This window comes from Sceloporus undulatus, chromosome 6 (assembly GCF_019175285.1).
Source record: "Sceloporus undulatus isolate JIND9_A2432 ecotype Alabama chromosome 6, SceUnd_v1.1, whole genome shotgun sequence".
Taxonomy (NCBI): Eukaryota; Metazoa; Chordata; class Lepidosauria; order Squamata; family Phrynosomatidae; genus Sceloporus; species Sceloporus undulatus.
The window spans coordinates 109,910,250-109,929,223 of record NC_056527.1 but is presented as its reverse complement, the minus strand read 5'-3'; the positions used below and the strand labels follow the sequence as shown (position 1 = coordinate 109,929,223).

At 42.9% G+C, this 18,974-nt stretch overlaps 2 protein-coding genes across 4 annotated transcripts in view; both read left to right on the top strand.

The window, feature by feature from the left end:
* The window catches only part of HSD3B7 (hydroxy-delta-5-steroid dehydrogenase, 3 beta- and steroid delta-isomerase 7), a 54,774-nt gene extending 48,502 nt beyond the window's left edge, over window positions 1-6,272 (top strand). For all 3 annotated transcript variants that reach the window (XM_042472881.1, XM_042472879.1, XM_042472880.1), the window contains exon 7: window positions 3,689-6,272. In XM_042472881.1, coding sequence (XP_042328815.1) covers window positions 3,689-4,119 — 431 coding nt within the window. In that variant the 3' untranslated portion in view covers window positions 4,120-6,272. The remainder of the gene's footprint in view (window positions 1-3,688) is intronic.
* Window positions 1-18,974, top strand: part of PRSS8 (serine protease 8) — a 687,619-nt gene that overhangs the window by 297,317 nt on the left and 371,328 nt on the right. The gene's annotated exons all lie outside the window — the stretch shown is intronic.

Sequence of the window (18,974 nt, the reverse complement as noted above, 5' to 3'; positions counted from 1 at the left end):
ATTTATCTTCGGATCTTGACAGTGCAGAACCTTCCTAAGAGACCAGGGACCCTTTCACATGCCCCAATTATAGTTCCATGATTACACTTTAATTGCCATGGCTGAATCCTATGGAATCCTGGGGTTTGTAGTTTGATGAGGCACCAGAACTCTGGCTGAGAATTCTAAATCTCCCCACTACCTAAACTCCAAATCCCACCATTGTGTAGGATGTTACTGTGACTGTTAAAGTGGAATCATAGGCCTTTTACAGACTGCCAAAATAAAGCTGCTTCGGGTCTCTTTGGAGGTATGCTATCTAAATGATGCATGCATCCTAAGAATCCGGAAGCTGCACCAAAGCTGCACTCCAGTGCTTAGGAATGGAGTGTGGCTTTGGTGCGACCTCCAGACTCTTAGGACCCATGCATCATTTAAATAGCATACCTCCAAAGAGACCCAAAGCAGCTTTATTTTGGCAGTCTGTAACAGGCCATAGTCCTATAATTGGGTCATATGGGAAAGGGCCCTTACTGGACTCTGTCTATGTCGTGGCTTTTAACCTCACGGCCATGCGGGGGGTATCTTAGACACTGACCCTCCCTCAAGACCACCTTAAGCAAGGCGCACAACTATGGGGATTACCACATGGAGGGTATCCCATCCTTGTCCTGTTCCTATCCTGTCTTTCCCATACAATTGCAGGAAGGACTTTCAGATGACATCACGCAGATCCTGTCATTAACCCGTCTAAAAAGTGCAATTGATTGTGATTGTGCAAAAGACTTTCAGAAGATGTCGCGCTGATCCTGTCATTAACTTGTCATTGGCCAGCATTTTGCATTAACGGAAGTTCACGTTATTGCAGTGGCACTTTAAGGATGGGTTAATGATGGACTCGGCGCTACGATTTGAAAGCCTTTCACACTATTGCAGCCATGGCCGGTTTAATGATGGGATAAGGACAAGGGAGCTATCCTGTCCCTATCCTACCAGTGTGTGATAATTCAAACACCATAGCTTTCCTCCCCATCTTTGCTTGATGAAGAACTCAGTGGGCTTCAAAACCAAGCCAAATACATCTTGTGTCTTTTGGTTGGCCTAATAAAAATATTGTTACCCAAAATGAAAGGGTCCTGAAAGTGCACCAACAATTAATTAGTTGGAATTAATATTCAAATAGGGAATTGTATTAGCTCAAATTAAAGCAACCAAGAGGGCTTGGGCAACTAAAGCAGAAAGCAGAAAGCCTGTGTATAATGGTTCCAAGAAACAAAACTCCAGAGTGGAAGTCCAAATGTAATTTTATTTATAATCAAAGGAAATCACCATTCACACAAGACACTCACTAATGTAAACATTCAAGAACTAACAGTATAAAAGATGGTAGCAGATAGCAACTTAGATGGTTACAGAAGGTAATACTGTACCAATTCCAGATGCGTCACTCCAATCGGGGGGACACTGCACGGTGAAAAATGGCTCAGCAGCTGCCCTAGGATTGTGGTGTGGCCAGTTTATGCTGAGGAGTCGGGTGAGATCCAGGCAGAGTGACTGTCTGGCCTCAAATGAGATTGAATTGGGGTTCTTGGGTAGGCACATTTATGGAGCAAAACTTATCCTGGAACAGGCTTTCGGACATGAAAGGATTTTCAGGAGGGAACAATGAGCAAGGAATTTGAGAATGGCTGGACAATCAGTGCAGATGTCCTTGGACAAAGGACTATTGCTCCCAGATGGAGTGTACTTGGATTTCTGTTCACATGTAAACACAAGGTCTATTGCCCACCTTCAGTCCTATCAGTTCAGGGATTATGCAGATTCCGATCTTGATCAATCTATGTGCTCTCATTTTTATTATTGCGATTTTAATACAACATAAAAACAATCAATAAATATTTTTACTATCTATACAACATCTTACCTTCTTTCTTAAACTTATTTTACATTTACTTTCTTTACAATATATAGCCTTTATTCTAACTTGTCATTTCAATGCTGAATAATTTTTAAATTATTATCTTCTTATATTATTATTATAATAATTATAATATATTATTCTTATATTATTAAATTATATCTTCTTTGTTTTCTTAATCTCTTGTCTAGGATGGAGCACAGAAACTTTGTATTTGTTTCCTTTATTTTTTCCTATACTGTATACATATATAAATATTTAGTCCTTCTTATCCTTTCTCCATAATTTTGATACTTCTTTCCATTTCTTTTCATATTGTTGGGTTGTCTTTCCATAGATATACATGCCTATGTGCTCTTGAGTTCCCCATACTGACCTTACTGGGTCTGCTTATATGGCAAGGCAATTTCTCGCACCTGGGGTGCCTCCATGGCTATGCACTCTAAACATCCCTTTTTGATATCAACTTGATATTGGCATAGAGGAGGGGTGTAAAGGGCTAGACTTTGGGGTAGCAGTATCACCACCATGTGTACTTTGGATTTTTTTGACTATAAATCCCAGAATTCCTGTTAACATGGTAGACCTGTTTCTGTTACCTATAATCCAAGAGTAAGCACCCTTGGGAGACCTCATTGCTTGACCCATGATGGAGGTGAAGCAATAAAACCAGAGCTTCTGTTTTACAGCCTGCCCTTTAAACTGTTATTCCAAAACTAATAAACAAAAATGGTCAGGATTTACATAAACTCAAATAGTTTCCCAACTGTTTGGTTTTTTTTAAAAAAAAATTGGTTGGCTAGTTCTCAGAACTAGAAGTTTTTCTATCTCTCCCCCTCTTTTTTGTATGAGAGAAAATATGATTTCTATTCTGTTTATAACTTACCTATTCTTAAAAGAAAGATAGAAAGACTGAGCAACATCTTTAAGTAATTCATAATTTAACACACATTACAATATATGGGCATGGTCTAGACACATATGGATACACTCAGTCAGTTCAAAGTACTCTCTTTCATGTTTGAGTAAACAGCTTGACAATGTTTGCTTTCATATTCTGTGTTGCATTTTAAATGAAAGACTGCCCTCCACACACATTTTTCTGGTAAGCATTAATGGCGTCTTTTGCATTGCACAATTATAGCACTTGATACCAATGGCATGATAGCCTCCTGTACAATCCTTGGATTTGTAGTTTAGTGAGGTGCCAGAGCTCCCTGGTAGAGAAATCTCAGTTCTTCACAAAACTATACATCCCAGGATTCTGTAGGATAAAGCCATGGCAAGTAAGGAGTGGGGAATCCAAGCACTGTAATTGTGTATTGTGAAAGTGTATATAGTGGTCTTGGCTAGCATTCTGCTTGAAACTTGCATCTTTGTAAATGGATTTGACAATGTCCATATTCATCTGGCAGCTGTAGCTGTATGGACATCCTTTGAGTAATGCTGGAGTGTCTGATGTACCACAGCTTTATGTGCAAAGGATATCAATGTGCATCATGACACTTTCTAGTGCACATCTGGACACTGATTGAAAAAGCTGGGGCACAATATTTAAAGCATGTGGTGCACATCAGTAGTGCCTGATGGGCATTGGAGCCAATGCCCTGATGCACATCTTTGCAATTCACCAGCAGGGTTTCATTGTGTACCTGCAGTGTGGTTAATGGATTTGTAAAATTACAAAGCATAGACTGTAATACTGTAATATAGGCTCTCGGCTCTTAATTCTAACATTCAGGTGTTGGTCCTTTCCTTCCCCACTCTCCTGCTCTGTACCATCCACTGCAGGCAATGTGGCATGGATGCATCTCCTTGTGGCCCAGAAGATGCAGGAGTCCCCAGCATCTATTGGAGGCCAGGTGTATTTCTGCTATGACTCCTCTCCTTACAAGAGCTATGAGGACTTCAACATGGAGATTCTGGGGCCCTGTGGCTTCCGTCTCCTGGGTTCCCGGCCCCTGGTGCCTTACTTCCTCCTCCAGTTCATTGCTCTGTTCAATGTCTTCCTGCAATGGCTGCTAAAACCCTTCTTCACGTATGCCCCCATCCTCAATCCCTATACCCTGGCCATCGCCAGCACCACCTTCACAGTTGAGACCGATAAGGCCCTGCGACACTTTGGCTATCAGCCCCGTTACACTTGGGAGGAGAGCCGGAACCGCACCGTCAAGTGGCTTCAGGAGATTGACACCCAGAATCATGCTGAGAATGAGAAATAGACACCAACTGGAAGAGGACAGGAAATGAAGAGCAGAGAGAGGACCCAAAGGAAAACCAACACTGGCTTCTGCTGCCACTAGAGTGCCTCAGGACATTTCCCTTGCAAAACAGAGACTCTGTGCCACCTAGAGTATTTAATCCTGGTTGGCACTGGCTCTAGATTATGCTTTTATTTATCTTACAGTGCACTTACATTGTACCTTCATCAAGCATATAAAATTTACTGAGTGATGCACAGAATTCAAAGAAGCAGACTTTACCAACAGACACAACAGAGGTAACTCATAAAGAAGAAAGGAAGAGGAGGCAGTGGTGGATCTGGGGATTGTTGGGTATCATTCATAAAGTTTTCCATATTTAAATTCTACCACTAGCTAAATATCTTCTGGAACATATTGGACAGCAGTGCGTCTTTTCAAGTTTGGTTTCTCCAGTGTGCGCATTTTCAGCAAACATTCCCATCTGTTTCTAGAGTAACTTCCAGATCCAGATTTTGATTTTGGCAATGCCACACATTCCAGAACTCTTTTGGATGGGAACCATCTTCTTCCACATCTCGCTTTTGTCATACTGTTTTTACATTATGGCACCTTGGTAATCTTGATTTTGCTTGCAACAAACGAATAAGGGCTGTGTGCTTGCAATCCTATACAATATCATTCCTTTCCTGTTGCAGCACAAGAACTTCTGAAGGGTTGTCAATCCATTCCCACAACACCGCTCTCCAGTTCCAGTTTTTCTTCCTACCTCAAACACTACTACGTTGCTGATTCTAGTGCAATAAGGATCCTGGTCCATTTCTTTTAGCCAAGGACTAGTCATCTGAATGGACAAAATGAAATTTCCTTAGCATTACAAAATGTTGGCACTGCAACATGTTTTGGATGCCGTAATATAACTTTTTGTCCATTTTGTGTATGTACATGTGGATATGCTTGTGGGGATGGGTGGGTGGGTGCATATGAAGTTTGTGGGATGTGTGTGTGGGATTTGTGCAATGGGAAAGTGACTGGAAAATTCTCTAGCATGTCAAAGTTATTGATGTTTTTTAACAATGAACAATGGTGCCACAACTCCTGGGTGGAGCCTGGGAACTAAGGGATGGAGTCTGAATAGGGCACATCTGCATGAAGATTGGTGGAAGCAGTTGGTGACATTTGGTTGTTTGCTTGTGGGTGGAATCTACTAAATATGGTGTACAGCTAATAGCTTCCTTCATTCTAGACCTTCACCATGCAGTTTTACTCTTTTCACCTTAGAATATGGCTAAGGAACATATGAGATGTTATGGGACTTTGGCACCCATCAGCCACAGCCAGCACAGCTAAAGGTGTAGGATCATAAGAACTGTAAGCCATCATTACAAGGTGAATATGTGCTCAGTGTCTTAGAGACTTACCCCTATTCCTACAACACAAAGCTTGCAAAACTGGTTTTTGGAAGGGCTGCCATTCTCAGAATCACTCGATTGCCATGCTGGCTGGGAGTTTTGAGAACATGTAATCCCAAAGTAACTTTTTCTAAGCTCTGCTGAAACATCAGGTTGACAAAGGTGACTTGGAAACCCTCGCCAGAGCATGAGTAGTATTTTTTTCAGGCTACTGATGTTGACATGGTCCTCCAGATGCTGTGAGAGTGCAGCTCCCATCAACCCTAGCCAGCATAGTTCATGGTGAAGAGCACTGGGAGCTGAAGTCCAGCATCATCTAAAGTGTCACAAGGTGTCCATCCTATGTAAGTTGTGCAGCCATCAAAGATGCAGGAAAGGGCAGTGTAACAAATTGGAGGCTGGGATCTAGAATGGGAAGCCAGCATGGTGTGATGTTTTGTGTGTTGGACTAGGAATCCAGAAGGCCAGGGTTTGAATCTATGCTCAGCTGTGGAAATCCCATGGTGATCTTGGGCAGGTCACACTCTCTTAGCCTCAGAGGAAAGCAATGACAAACCTCTGGATAAATCTCACCAATAAAACCCTACAACAAGGTCACCATAAGTCAACAGTTGACTTGAATGCATAAAACAACAAGAGTAAGAGGAAAAACTAAAGTGTTTGAGTTGTTTTAGTTTGAGGGAGGAAGGTGATTAAATGGAGTGGATGATAGGATAAAAGGTGTATAAAAATTAGCACATAGTGGAGAAAGTGATGTGAGAGATGGTGGGATACAGGGGTTGTGGTCCAAAAAGGATCTTTCTTCAGCTTCACATGGATGGATGCAATGAAGTTTAAAAGCAGAATGTGGCTTGAATTCTGTTGCTGACGATGACCTGAGGAGGGCTGTGAATATCATAACTTGCTGGTAGGCTTCTGAAAGGCCTCCTCTTGGCCATTAGGAGCCGCAGAATCTTTCCCGAGATGGGCTGCTGGTATTCTTGAATTTCTTATACTAACACAGAATGTATTGACAGTTCAAAATGTATTTTATGCAAATAAATGTATATTGACTGCAGCATCAATAGTTGTCTCCTTTCCTTCTATGCTGTGGCAGAGTAAGGTGACAGATATGCAACAGGTTAATACAGCAACGCTGTCCAGAGAGTGCAACACGGACAGTTTGGAGGCATGCAAAAAAGCAAACAACTCATTCAATGTGAAGACTTTCATTACATATACTGTATCTCTGTAAAAGCTCTTTCCTGCTATCCCAGGAATGGGACACCTGTTGACTTTCCATTGTCATTGGGCTGGAATGTCCATTATTCCTAGTCAGCCTGGCCAATTGGCATGGTTAATGGGAGTTATGGTCCAACAACTCTTGGGGGGCCTCCAGTTGTTTGCCTCTGCTCTATCTTCTTAACAGTGCTCTAAACGGAGTCAAGAGTCTGCCTGCCTACTAGCTGTGATATTACAGATAGAGGTGGTCTGTGTATAATTTTGAAAGTCTTCCAGGAGAGACATTTAGTCACAGTTCAGGTAAGACTCAATGAAGATGAAGACTTGACAGGTAAGATTAACTGATGCTGGAGAAGTTGCTTGTGAGTAAATTCACATCAAATGTGGGTATGGGTGGGTTTTTTGCTACCAAAGACCTGCTGAATGTGTGACAATCACTGTCTTCTTTCTCCATTTATTCTCAGCTTACTTCAATTGCAGCAAAACGAGTTCAAAGTACAAAATTAGTTTGTGTTCCATTAACTCAGCAGAGGGGAGAGAAGATGGATTCTTGCCCTTCCCAGGAGGGTCAGGCAAAGCAAACTGCTGCAGCCTCCCCTAGCTTGTCCTTTCTTCCTCATCAATTACTTTTGCCTATCTTGATCACACTCTGATGTTGCTTGGCCACGTGTATCCCTGTTTTCATCTATGAAATGTTGGGAGTATGAGTATGTGGAGGGCATACACACCCTAAAGGCACTAGATCTTGTCTGAGCTTGAAAGCTAAGCAGGGTCAGCACTTGGTTAGTACTTGGATGGGAGACCACCAATCAACACCAGGTGTTCTAGGCTACATTTCAGAGGAAGGAAATGACAAAGCCACTTCTGAGTGTTCCTTGCCTTAAAAACCCTATGAAATTTGTGGGGTCGCCATAGGTCAACAGACAACCTGAAGGTACCCACACTGTGCATGCGCGCACGCACGCACACACACACACATGGCAAAGCCTGTGAAATCCTAGCCGCTCAAGACAATTGGACCAAGTTCCCCATGGCTAAAGGAGTGTGGGCTTTATTGATTACGAAGCTCATTGATCTGAAGGCTTATACCTCCACGAAAGATGGAAGATGGGTCCGGTTAGCAAGGGTCGGGCTTTAAAGTACTGGTAGGAATCATGTGGCCCTCCAGATGCTGTTGTACAGTGATTCATAGCATTCTTTGCCACTGACTATAACAGTTAAGATATATGCAACCTGGCATTAACTGGAGAGCCATGTGAGTTCAAAGCTGGCTTTAAAGGGCTGAATGCCTAACCAGTGCCCTTTGTGCACACAGTGAAAAACTGGTTTTAAAAGCCTTTGTCAGCAGTTGTGAGACTGCAAGAGGATGAACGCCTGCCAATGTGGTGAGACAAATATACACGCGTACAACCTAACCACATATTTCCTTTGGAAGTGGCTATGAGCAGGAACACGAGGGGAAGGCCTGAAGAGTACAGTCCAGGGGAAGCAGAAGAAAATGTTACAAATGGTGGAGGCGTTTAAGATCCAAATAGAAACATAGTCACATGGCATATCACTGAGCTTTAGTGAACTCATTGGAAAGTTCATATCAGGGCTTGGAAAAGTTGCTCTGGGGAGGACTAGAATTCTCCCATCCAGCCATCACCTTTCTGGGCTCCAGTTCATCCACTAGAATGGACCGAGTAAAATTTTTGTTTCTGTTGTTGTTATGTACCATCAAGTCATTTTCAAGGCAGTTTGACTTTTCCATTTGAAGTTGCAAAGCATTCCCCTCTAAAAACTGTGTATCTACCCAGTATGAAGCCACAGTCCCTTATGAAAGAAGAACATGTTTAATTCATGCCCCCCAACTGTCTCAGTTTGACAATAAAAGTCCAGATTGATCATCTGTCATCCCACTTTTCCAGCTCCTTTTGAAATGTCCCAGTTTCTCTCTCCTCCTCCCACTTTACCCCTTCACTTTCAGTTGCTTCAATTGCTGCAAACTAAATTCCAAGTGCAAAAGTGATTTACACTCATTTAACTCAACCAGGAGAAGGGACAGGAGGGGATGGAGTCTTGTCATTCCCTGCAGACTCAGGCAAATGCAAACTGCTTCAGTCTGTCCTAGTGCATGTGTTCTTTCTTGTTAATAGCCTTTACCATCTTGACCACACTTTGCTATTGCTTGGCCACATGTGTCCCAGTTTTCCCTGGTGAAATGTTGTCTCTCAGGTTATCACATATACTTGGGTCTGACTTGCAGTAGGCTAGTAGAAATAAGATTACAATCTTTACTGGTAATGTTTTTGGAACATTAGGACTTCTTTGCCTTTGTGCCTTACACAGAAATTTTACATCTCTGTGACAAACTCTTAGGAATCCAAGTTCCTTTCTCTCGGTCACACACAAGCTATTTGGCACCATCCCTAGTTGCTTTAAAACAAAACAGTATTTTGACATTTGACCACATCATGGCTCCCAGTGACTGGGATGTGACCTCTCCCTCCCTTTGCTTCTATGGGATGGGGTGAGGCGGGGCGATAGATGAGAGCATTTCAAAATCAAAATTACAGATGACAGCAAACAATGTAGAATTTGGCATCCCTGCTTGCCTGAGGTGAAGAAGGAGTTTGGCTGGCACACAATCTGCCACACCCCACGCCCTGATATTCTGATAATTCCCAGAATAAAAACATTGTAAAGTTTAGTGGAAAGATGGGTCTAGGGAAAGGATTTTTGTCTGAATCTGGGTCAAGCCAATCCATTAGACAGTACAGATTCCTGCTCAAGGGTAATAAAGGTGAAACAGCATGAAACAGCTCCTTCGGGAATTTAGTCACAGGTTGGCCTGAGTCCCCCTGGGGCCTAGCATTCCTTTAATAACTGAGGACATGTCTATATTGTGTGTATATGTGTCTTCAACTTGCCTGTGGACCTATGGTGACCCCATTAATTTCACAGTTTTCTTAAAGGAATACTCAGAGGTGGGCTTGCCAGTTCCTGCTTCTGAAATATAGCCCACATTTCAAGCAATCTGTTGGTGGTCTCCCATTGCCAAACTATTTGTTGGTGATCTCTCATCCAAGCTATTTGTTGGTGATCTCTTGTCCAAGGACAGACCCTGCTTAACTTCCAAGATCAGATGGGATCTGGTGCCTTTAGGGTATTTAGGCCCTCTGGGCAGCATATAAAACATACAATGACATAAATCTGACCACTTTAAAATAGTAAAAAATAATTTAAACAGACTGAAAACAAATTAAACATTTTGACAGGTCTAAGGAAGATAGTTTAAAAGTAGCTTAAACAGTTCAAGACGGTTTAAAACCATAGAATCATAGTGCTGGAAGGAGCTGCAAGGGCAATCTAGTTCAACCATCAGTCATGCAGGAATCCACAGCTAAAGTAATCCTGAGAGATGGCTGCCCAACCTCTGTTTAAAACCCTCCACTACTTTCTGACGCAGTCTATTCCACTGACAAATAGGTCTTTTCATTTAAAAAAGCACCTTCCTAATGTTTAGATGGTATCTCTTTTTTGCAATTTGAATCCTTTGGTTTGTGTCCTAGCCTCTGGAACAGCAAAAGAAAAGCAAAAACAAGCTTGCAGAAAAGCATGTACTGTATATATTTGGTCAATTTGGCCTGAGAGCCTTTAGTAAACAGCCAGATTTTTACTAGAATGAAACTAGTGGTTGGAACCAAATTGGTTTCTAAAGGGGAGGGTATTCAACAGCCGTTTTCTCTCTCCTCCTCCATTCATTGCCTAAGAAAGTGGTTCTCCACCTTTGGTCATCTTTATGTTTTGGAGGACCAGCCACGTTGACCAGTTAGAGATTCTGAGAGCTGAAATCCCAAACCTCTGGAGGGTCAAATATTGAGTACCAAAAGCCTAAGTGTTAGAATCCTGGTGTATTCTACCAGATATATAGTGGTTGTGGATAATGGGGGCTAGAGTAGGCTTAGCTGGGCTTGTAGAGGGAAAGCTGGATTGTAACTGTTAGCTTCAGGTGGTGCTTATCGGGTGGCCTTGAAGGCCTGGTTCTGAGGTTTGGAATGCAGTCTCTAGGTTGGGGAGATGAGCTACGGAGGGGGGAGTCGTGGTGGATGGGAACCAGGGAGGAATGGGAGGGGTTTTGCTAGCGCGGGCTTTTGCTGAAGGGAGGAGTAGTTTGCTAAGGGGGATTTATGCATTGGGCTGGTTGGGATGGGTCAGTCTCAGCTATGAAGCTGAGTGATGTGGAATTCTGATTCTGGAACCATCAATAAAGTACTGTTGATTTATCAATTAAGCTGACTGGTTGATTGTCCAGGATTCTGGTCCCACACTCTGACACTAAGGAACCTACACCTTCTGAGGTAAATCTAAACCATCCAAGGGGTAGTTTGATCCCCAAGAGATCATGCTCTCTGACATTTCACAGATGAAAACTACAAAGAGAAGAAGGAGAGAAGCAACTGGGCAGCCATTTTGAGTGGTGAGTGTTTGAATTTTTTTTAAACTCTGGGAGAGTGTGCTTGTTGCTGAGGGTTTTTTTTCTTTTTTGATCCAAAGAAATCTACAGCAGAGGCAGCAGGTGAGAAGCAAACCTTGACTCAGAACCTTGCCTTTAAGTACAAACTAGCAGCCGGGACATTCCTCTAAAGTTATATTCCCAGTAGACTGAGCTCACTGCCAGAGACTGGTGAAAAGGCCAGGTCATCAGGGGCCTTAACATTGGTGTTTACCAGAGGATTTTTTGAGGAGCAAAAACCACAGTCCTGTTTCAGTCATTACTAAAGATTTTGCAGTATGGACACTGAGGGATCTGCTGCAGTCACCTGCAACACTTGTGGGATGTTTGTCTACTTGCCTATAGAAGTGGAGAACTTCACATGTACCAAGTGCAAGTTGGTAGCACTCTTGGAGGAGAAAATACAGCAGCTGGAGTCCTGAGTAGCTACACTTCAGCATATTAGGGAGCAAGAGGATTTCCTGGACAGAACGGAACTAATGATCTTGGACGAGTATCACACAGAGGAAATTGCTGGGGCAGAGGAGGTCACTTCACATACGCAGGAGGCAGACAGCTCGATAAATGTGACACAGAGAACTAGGCCAACAAGGGATTGTTCTGGGAGCTTGCAGCTAGAGAATCGATTCGAAGCTCTTTCCCTTATCAAGGAGGACGAGGAAGAGCAGCATGGACAGATTTCAGGGACAGAGCAGGGGAGCCTGAGAGTCCTACCAGAGGGAACAGTCGCTGCTAAGCCTCGGAACAGGCATGTGGTTGTACTGGGGGACTCCTTGCTGAGGGGTACAGAAGCAGTGATTTGTAGGCCTGACAAAGATGTCTCGAGTGGTGTGTTGTCTCCCTGGGGCAAAGATCTGTGATGTGACAGAGAGGCTGACAAGACTGGTCAAGCCTACTGACAAATACCCCTTCCTTTTGGTCCATGTGGGAACCAATGATACTGCAAGACACAGCCTTCAGAACATCAGAAGGGATTACGAGACGCTTGGTAGGAAGCTGAAAGGAATGGATGCACAGGTTGTCATCTCATCTCTTCTGCCAGTTGAAGGGCACGGTCCAGGAAGGGAGAGAAAAATAGCGGATGTGAACAACTGGCTCGATTTGAACGATTTGGATTCTTCGATCATGGGCTGAGGTTCCATGAGGAGGGACTTCTGGCAACAGACAGATTGCAACTCACACCATTTGGAAGAAATGTCTTTGCCAACACTCTCAAGAATTTGAGCAGGAGGGCTTTAAACAGGCAGCAAGTAAAGGAAACTCATGGTTTGCGATGTCTCTACACTAATGCACAGAGCATGGGAAATAAGCAAGATGAACTCGAACTCCTAGTACAACAAAGCAAATATGATATAATAGGCATCACTGAAACCTGGTGGGATGAGTCTCATAACTGGAATGTGGGAATAGAGGGGTATAACCTTTTTAAGAGAAATAGGCCAAACAGGAAAGGAGGAGGAATAGCACTATATATCAGGGACATTTACCCCAGTGAAGAGATCCAGGACATCAATCATGGAAGCCAGGTGGAGAGCATCTGAATAAAAATTAAAGGGGAAGGAAACGACAAGGATGTTACGGTGGGAGTCTACTACAGACCCCCAAATCAGATGGAGGAATTGGATGATGCCATTTTAGAACAGATGACTACAAACTCAGAAAGGAGAGATGTAGTAGTGATGGGTGACTTCAACTCTCCTGATATTTGCTGGAATTCAGACTCAGCAAAATCCTGAAGGCCTAGCAAATTCCTCACTTGCCTCGAAGACAATTTCATTGTCCAAAAAGTGGAAGAGGCAACAAGGGGGTCAGCTATTTTAGATCTGATCCTAACCAACAAGGATGACTTGGTTAGTGAAGTGCAAGTGATGGGATCCTTAGGTGGAAGTGACCATGTTCTCCTGGAGTTTGTTATACAGTGGAAAGGAGAAGCCAGGCATAGTCAAACACACATTCTAGACTTTAGGAAAGCAGATTTCAGTAAACATAGAGAAGTATTGAAGGTGATCCCATGGGCAGAAATACTAAAAGGGAAGGGAGTTCAGGACGGATAGGAGTTTCTCAAAAGGAAGATACTGAAGGCACAATTTCAAACAGTTCCAGTGAGAAAAAAAAATGGGAGGTGTCTCAAGAAACCAGGATGGATGACTAAGGAACTTTCAACTGAGCTACGTTTTAAATGGAACATGTATAAGAAATGGAAAAAGGGGGAAATCACCAAAAAAAAAGGAATTCAAAGAAATAGCAGGCATGTGTAGGGGTAAAGTCAGAAAAGCTAAAGCGCAGAATGAACTCAGGCTTGTTAGAGAGGTTAAGAACAATAAAAAGGGCTTTTTTGGATACATCCGCAGCAAAAGGAAGAAGGAAATGGTAGGGCCACTGCGTGGAGAAGATGGCAAAATGCTAACAGGGGACAGAGAAAAGGCAGAATTACTCAACACCTTCTTTGCCTCAGTCTTCTCAGAAAAGGAAAAGGGTGTTCAACCTGAGGATAATGGAGTAGAGGACAGAATAGGGGAATTTCAGCACAGAATAAGTAAAGAGATACTGTAATACAGGAATACCTGGTTAACCTAAATGAATATAAGTCTCCAGGACCAGATGAACTATGTTCAAGGGTATTAAAAGAACTGGCTAATGTAATATCGAAGCCATTGGCAATAATCTTTGGGAACTCCTGGAGAACAGGATAAGTACCAGCAGACTGGAGGAGGGCAAACATTGTCTAATAACCACCAATGTCAGCTATAGCTTTAGCCTAACCTGCAGCCTAACCTATACCATAAATCCCGTTGTTAATTTTTTTGACTCAATATTCTTTCCCCTAAAATACTAGTCCTGGAACAGCATAACTTCCAATATTTCACATGTGAAAATCAGGACACATATAGCCAAGCAACATCAGAATGTGGTCAAGATGGCAAAAGTTATTAATGAGGAAGAACAGATGAGCTCGGAGGGGATGCAGTGGCTTGCTTTTGCCTCAGCCAACTGTGAAGGCCAACATTCTGCACCTTTCCATCTCTCCTCTCCACTGAGATAACTGCTTTTGCACCTTGAACACAGCTTACAGTAATGGAAGTAAGCTGAGGAGGAATGGGGGGGGAGGAAGAAAGAGAAACTGGGACATTTTAAAAACAGCTGGAAAAAATGGATTAATCAGGATTGTCCCTGCCAAATAGGGACAGTTGGAGGGCCTGATACAGTCTGCTCTCAGATATTGCCTTTGCTATGATCCATCTACCAAGAAATACTTGACTCTGAAACCTCCCAATGCATTGCAGACAAGTATAGTTAAAGACCTAGGATCCACATTCCTGTGAAACAAGCCAGTGGCTAGACTTGATGGACCTTGCAGCTGCCCTGCATCAACTACATGGTCTAAATTGTACCTTACACTGTCTCCTGGGCTTTAAAATAGTTCATGGAGGAAAGTTTCCAGGGGACAAGCTGTCTTTTCGGGATCTTGTGTGTCCTGATTGTTCTTCTGATATCAAGGATCCTGTGATAAGATTTGGGTTGCATTCCCACTATGATTTAAATAGAATTGCTGATCGGGTTATATGACCATCATTCCCATTTAAAACTGGTCCTGATCCTACTGTGATAAGTTTGAATCATGATGAAGCGAGGCAAATGCAAAAACTCCACTCTTTCCTGACACTAGTTCTTTGGCGGTTCTTTTGAAAAGAATAGATTCTGAAGTGTGTTCAACAAGTGAGAATGACGGACCTGAATCACATCATTCTGGAGGGGAGGGACTAATGCAGAGGGGTGTTTACTATCCCTCCTCAGTTTTTGATAGATCTACCATTCCCCCCTCTCAGCGCTGCCTTAGTACTTGTGGTGTGACCTATGGGTGCATGATTTAAAAAAAAATTGATAGAAGATTCAATTCAGTGGTTTTGCAACTACTTGCAATTATCTAGGCAATCCAACAGCAGGTCATAGTGAGGTAAGTAGTTGCAAAACCAATGAAATTAATCATCTATCAATTTTATTTTTTAAAATATAGATCCCAAGTTGGGTTGCCGCTTAGATCATTGATGATGCACAGATGATTGACATGCATTTTGAAGTGGCGCAAACTAGTGGGGATGACAAAAAAGAAGTGATTACAAGGAGATAATGAAACAATCTGCTTTCATAGTGGGAACAATGGACCTTTTGGAATCGATTTACCAACACGGAGCAAAGGTGAGTCACAAACCGGTTTAAATGTAAGTAGGAATGAGCCCTTAGATTTTAGAGGGACCATCAAACTCCCCTGGAGTGGTATGGAAAACAAGAGGCTCTAGAAATGTACCAACTTTGTGTCCTGCACAAATAGTGGCCCCTAGTGGCACTGAGTTGTCACAGTTCAGCTAGGTTCCAGTATAGCACCAGTACATTGGTTCCAGACTCTCTCTCTTCCTCCAACCTGCTTTAAAGCACAGACAGACAGACACAAAACCAAAGGGTAAAGGAGATGCTGTACATCTGGATAAGGAAGCCATCTGTACATTTTATCAGGGAAGGCAAGCAGGGAAATGTCTCATAGGGCATCAATAAGGCATAGTCAGCTTGAAATGGGAGGTCACCTCTGGCTGGATGTCAAATACTGTAATAACGTAAGCTGTCCAACATTAGGGGTGGCAGTGCTATATGTCTTTCAGTGTCTTCTGCTCTCCACCCACATAGGAAACTGCAGGAGCCCTGATGTTTTGGAATGATTAGCTAGCAGGACAGATGGAGAATTATCTGGACTCCTTTATGGAATTTGTAATGGAAAAAAACAAGTTCCTGCTGCATCTGGTGCCTTTATCAGTTACCAGAAAAATCCAGTTTCTAGTCCTCATGAGCACAGAGGCCCCGTGTTTACAATTAAATGTATTACAAAGAGGATCATCCTTTTGGGTAGGAGCTTTCTGTGGTTATCTGCCTCTTCTCATGGCTACCAGATTGTACCTCTTGATATTTTCGCTGAATTGCATTAGGACAGACAAAATTAACTGCGTCCAAAAGTCTCTTCCTGTTTGGATATTTAGGCCCAATGAGTGTGCTAGAATCTCCCTCTTAGAAGATATGGGGAAACTTAAGTTGTCCATGCCACAGAACTGAGGGTACAAAATGAACATCTAACAGGATGCAGAGCCAGAGATAGCAAGGTAGTAAGCAAAGCACAGCCACACTCCGGGGCAAGGTCCCCCCTCACTTTACCACATTTTGATCTATTAATACTATATATATATATATATATATATATATATATATATATATATATATATATATTCCTGACTCCAAATAGGTATTTAAAAATAAGGATAATACATAGATTCACCACACCTGGTGCACTGGACTATACTTGAACCCTTATTCTACAGTGATGTTGTCACAAGTCCAGACCAATTAGGACATTGTTTTCTTTGCATCTTCCATAAGCATGAGGACTAGAAACATTTTAAAGAGAGTTCATCAGAAAGTCAATTTCCACATTTCACCTATTTCTTTAACATGAATAAGGGCCTGAAACTTAAAAAGAGATTATCAGGAGGCTGAATTCCTCATTGTGTAGACTCCATTTGTGCACAGTTTGCAAAGATCTGACAGAGCTCAGCACCAGCCTGGCTATCCGTTGTTTTATATAAGTAAAATTGAAGATGAGATGTGCCTTGTTCAATGTCACCAGGCTTGATGACACTGAGACTAGTTCATACCCTTCAACGTTTCACAGATGAAAACTGGGCCATGTGGCCAAGCAATGTCAGAGTTGACCATCAGCAAAATGAAAAAAATATATATTAAAGAACACACAAGCTAGGAGGGTCTGCAGCAGTTTGCTTTTGCCTGACTCCTTCCTCCCCTCCCCTCTCCCCCCTGCAAGCTGAGGACATAGGAGGAGAGGAGGAGGAGGAGGAGGAGGAGGAGGAGGAGGAGGAGGAGGAGGAGGAGGAAAGAACTGGAACATTTTAAAATCAGCTGAAAAAGTAGAACAGAGGATTAGTTGCCAAGTGTCCCTGCCAAATCAGGACATCTGGGGGATTGCTGGCTCTGTACCTTTTCTTTTCCAGTTCTCTGACCTCTATTTCTAGTTCTTTTCTTAGAAATAAATGCAGATGCTGAGTGAGAAATGATTTGTGGCATGTAGCAACCATAAACAGGAAGCACTGAGATGACTTAGGATGTTGCTTCTAGGGTGTTAACTTGGCCAGGCTACATGGGTGGGAGCATGAAGTCAGCATCAGTGAGAAAAGACAACTGTCAATGTAATGGATCATTCAATTTCTATGTTTCATTGCCCAAGGGAACAGGGTGGATTGCCATTGCTCAGGGCCCTAGATCTGCCTTGGGTGGGACTCAAGATTTGGAGGAAAATAGTATGGTTCTATCCAGGCTTATTCAGCTTCTCAATGGAGAAGAAAGGGGTCTAGCAAACATGTTGCCCTGAATTAAATTGTTTTGACTGAGCAATCAATTAGGGCTGCCAAGTGGCCATAAGGAGGGGAGAAAACTATCTCATTCACTTTTTGTACCTTTAATAGGTCATTTTGCAGAAAACTGCAGGCCTATCTTTTCATGGTATGCATATAAAATACCATTTTGCAATTTCTGGTCCTCATACTTGTGGAAGTATTATTCATGAAGAGCTGCAGATCCCACTGTGGCTAAAGCAAGAACTGCAGACTTGGGTTCAAACGCTGGGAGTCTTAAGTTCAAAGCCTGTCAAGAGTCAGGTTTGATTGCCCTGCTTGTATGAACTGTTTGTAAATGAATGGGCAATGGAGACTCCCTATTTTGAGAGGAGCTCTTTGGTCAGATGCCTTCAGGAGCCCCTGTTCTTGCTTTGCTTTTCTCACTGTTGCTTGAGCACTCCCTCTGGACCCACTCCACACAGCCCCCAAGAGAAAGAAGGAGAGAAAGAAAGCAGAGAGAGAGCAGAGGCAAATAAAATGTACTGTTCTATTTCCTGCTTGCATTCAAGGATGCTTGGAGTGCTTGGAGTGGATAGGTCAAACTATGTTAACAAGAAGAAGCAGGCCCAGGAGCTAGCAATGAGTCCCTGAAAAGATGTCGATCTTGGCTAGGAACCTGACAAGGCCATACTTTGGTGCAAGCTTTGTATTCCGGAGCTCTTGCTGTGTGCCTTCAAGTCATTTCTGATTTACAGCAACCTTAAGGCAAGTATATTATGGGGCTTTCTTGGAAGAATTTGTTCAGAGAAGCTTTGCTCTGTCTTTGTCTGGGGCCAAGAGAGTGTGACTTTCTCCAGGTCACCCAATGGGTTTTACGCCAAGTTAGGGTTTGAACCCTGGCCTCCAGAGTCATGGTTCAACATTCAGACCACTACACCGCATTGGCTCCCTGGGAAGCTAGGTGATGGTTATCACTCAAGGATGAGAGGAGGTACTGTGTTACACATATTCAGAAGGGCCCACCTCTGAATATTCTAGCGCAGGAGTGGTCATGGGGCAGCCCTTGTTTTTGTGGCCCTCAGCCCTTCCAGGCTTCCCAGGCTGCCATTTTAATGGGGCCAGCTGATCCTCCTTAGCTGCACACAAGGAATACAGAAAAAGCTGTACTCTTCAACCTGTTTTTGTTGTTGTTGGATTATATGTACAGAAAGGAGCCAATTTAAAGCTGAGGTCATTTCCCCCTTCTGCCTTATATTTGGGGAGAGCTTTTTCACTTACGGCCATATTCAAAGATGCCAGCCTCCATTGACTAGCTGGAATTTTACACTCCATTCGCCAACTTGCTGCTGCTGC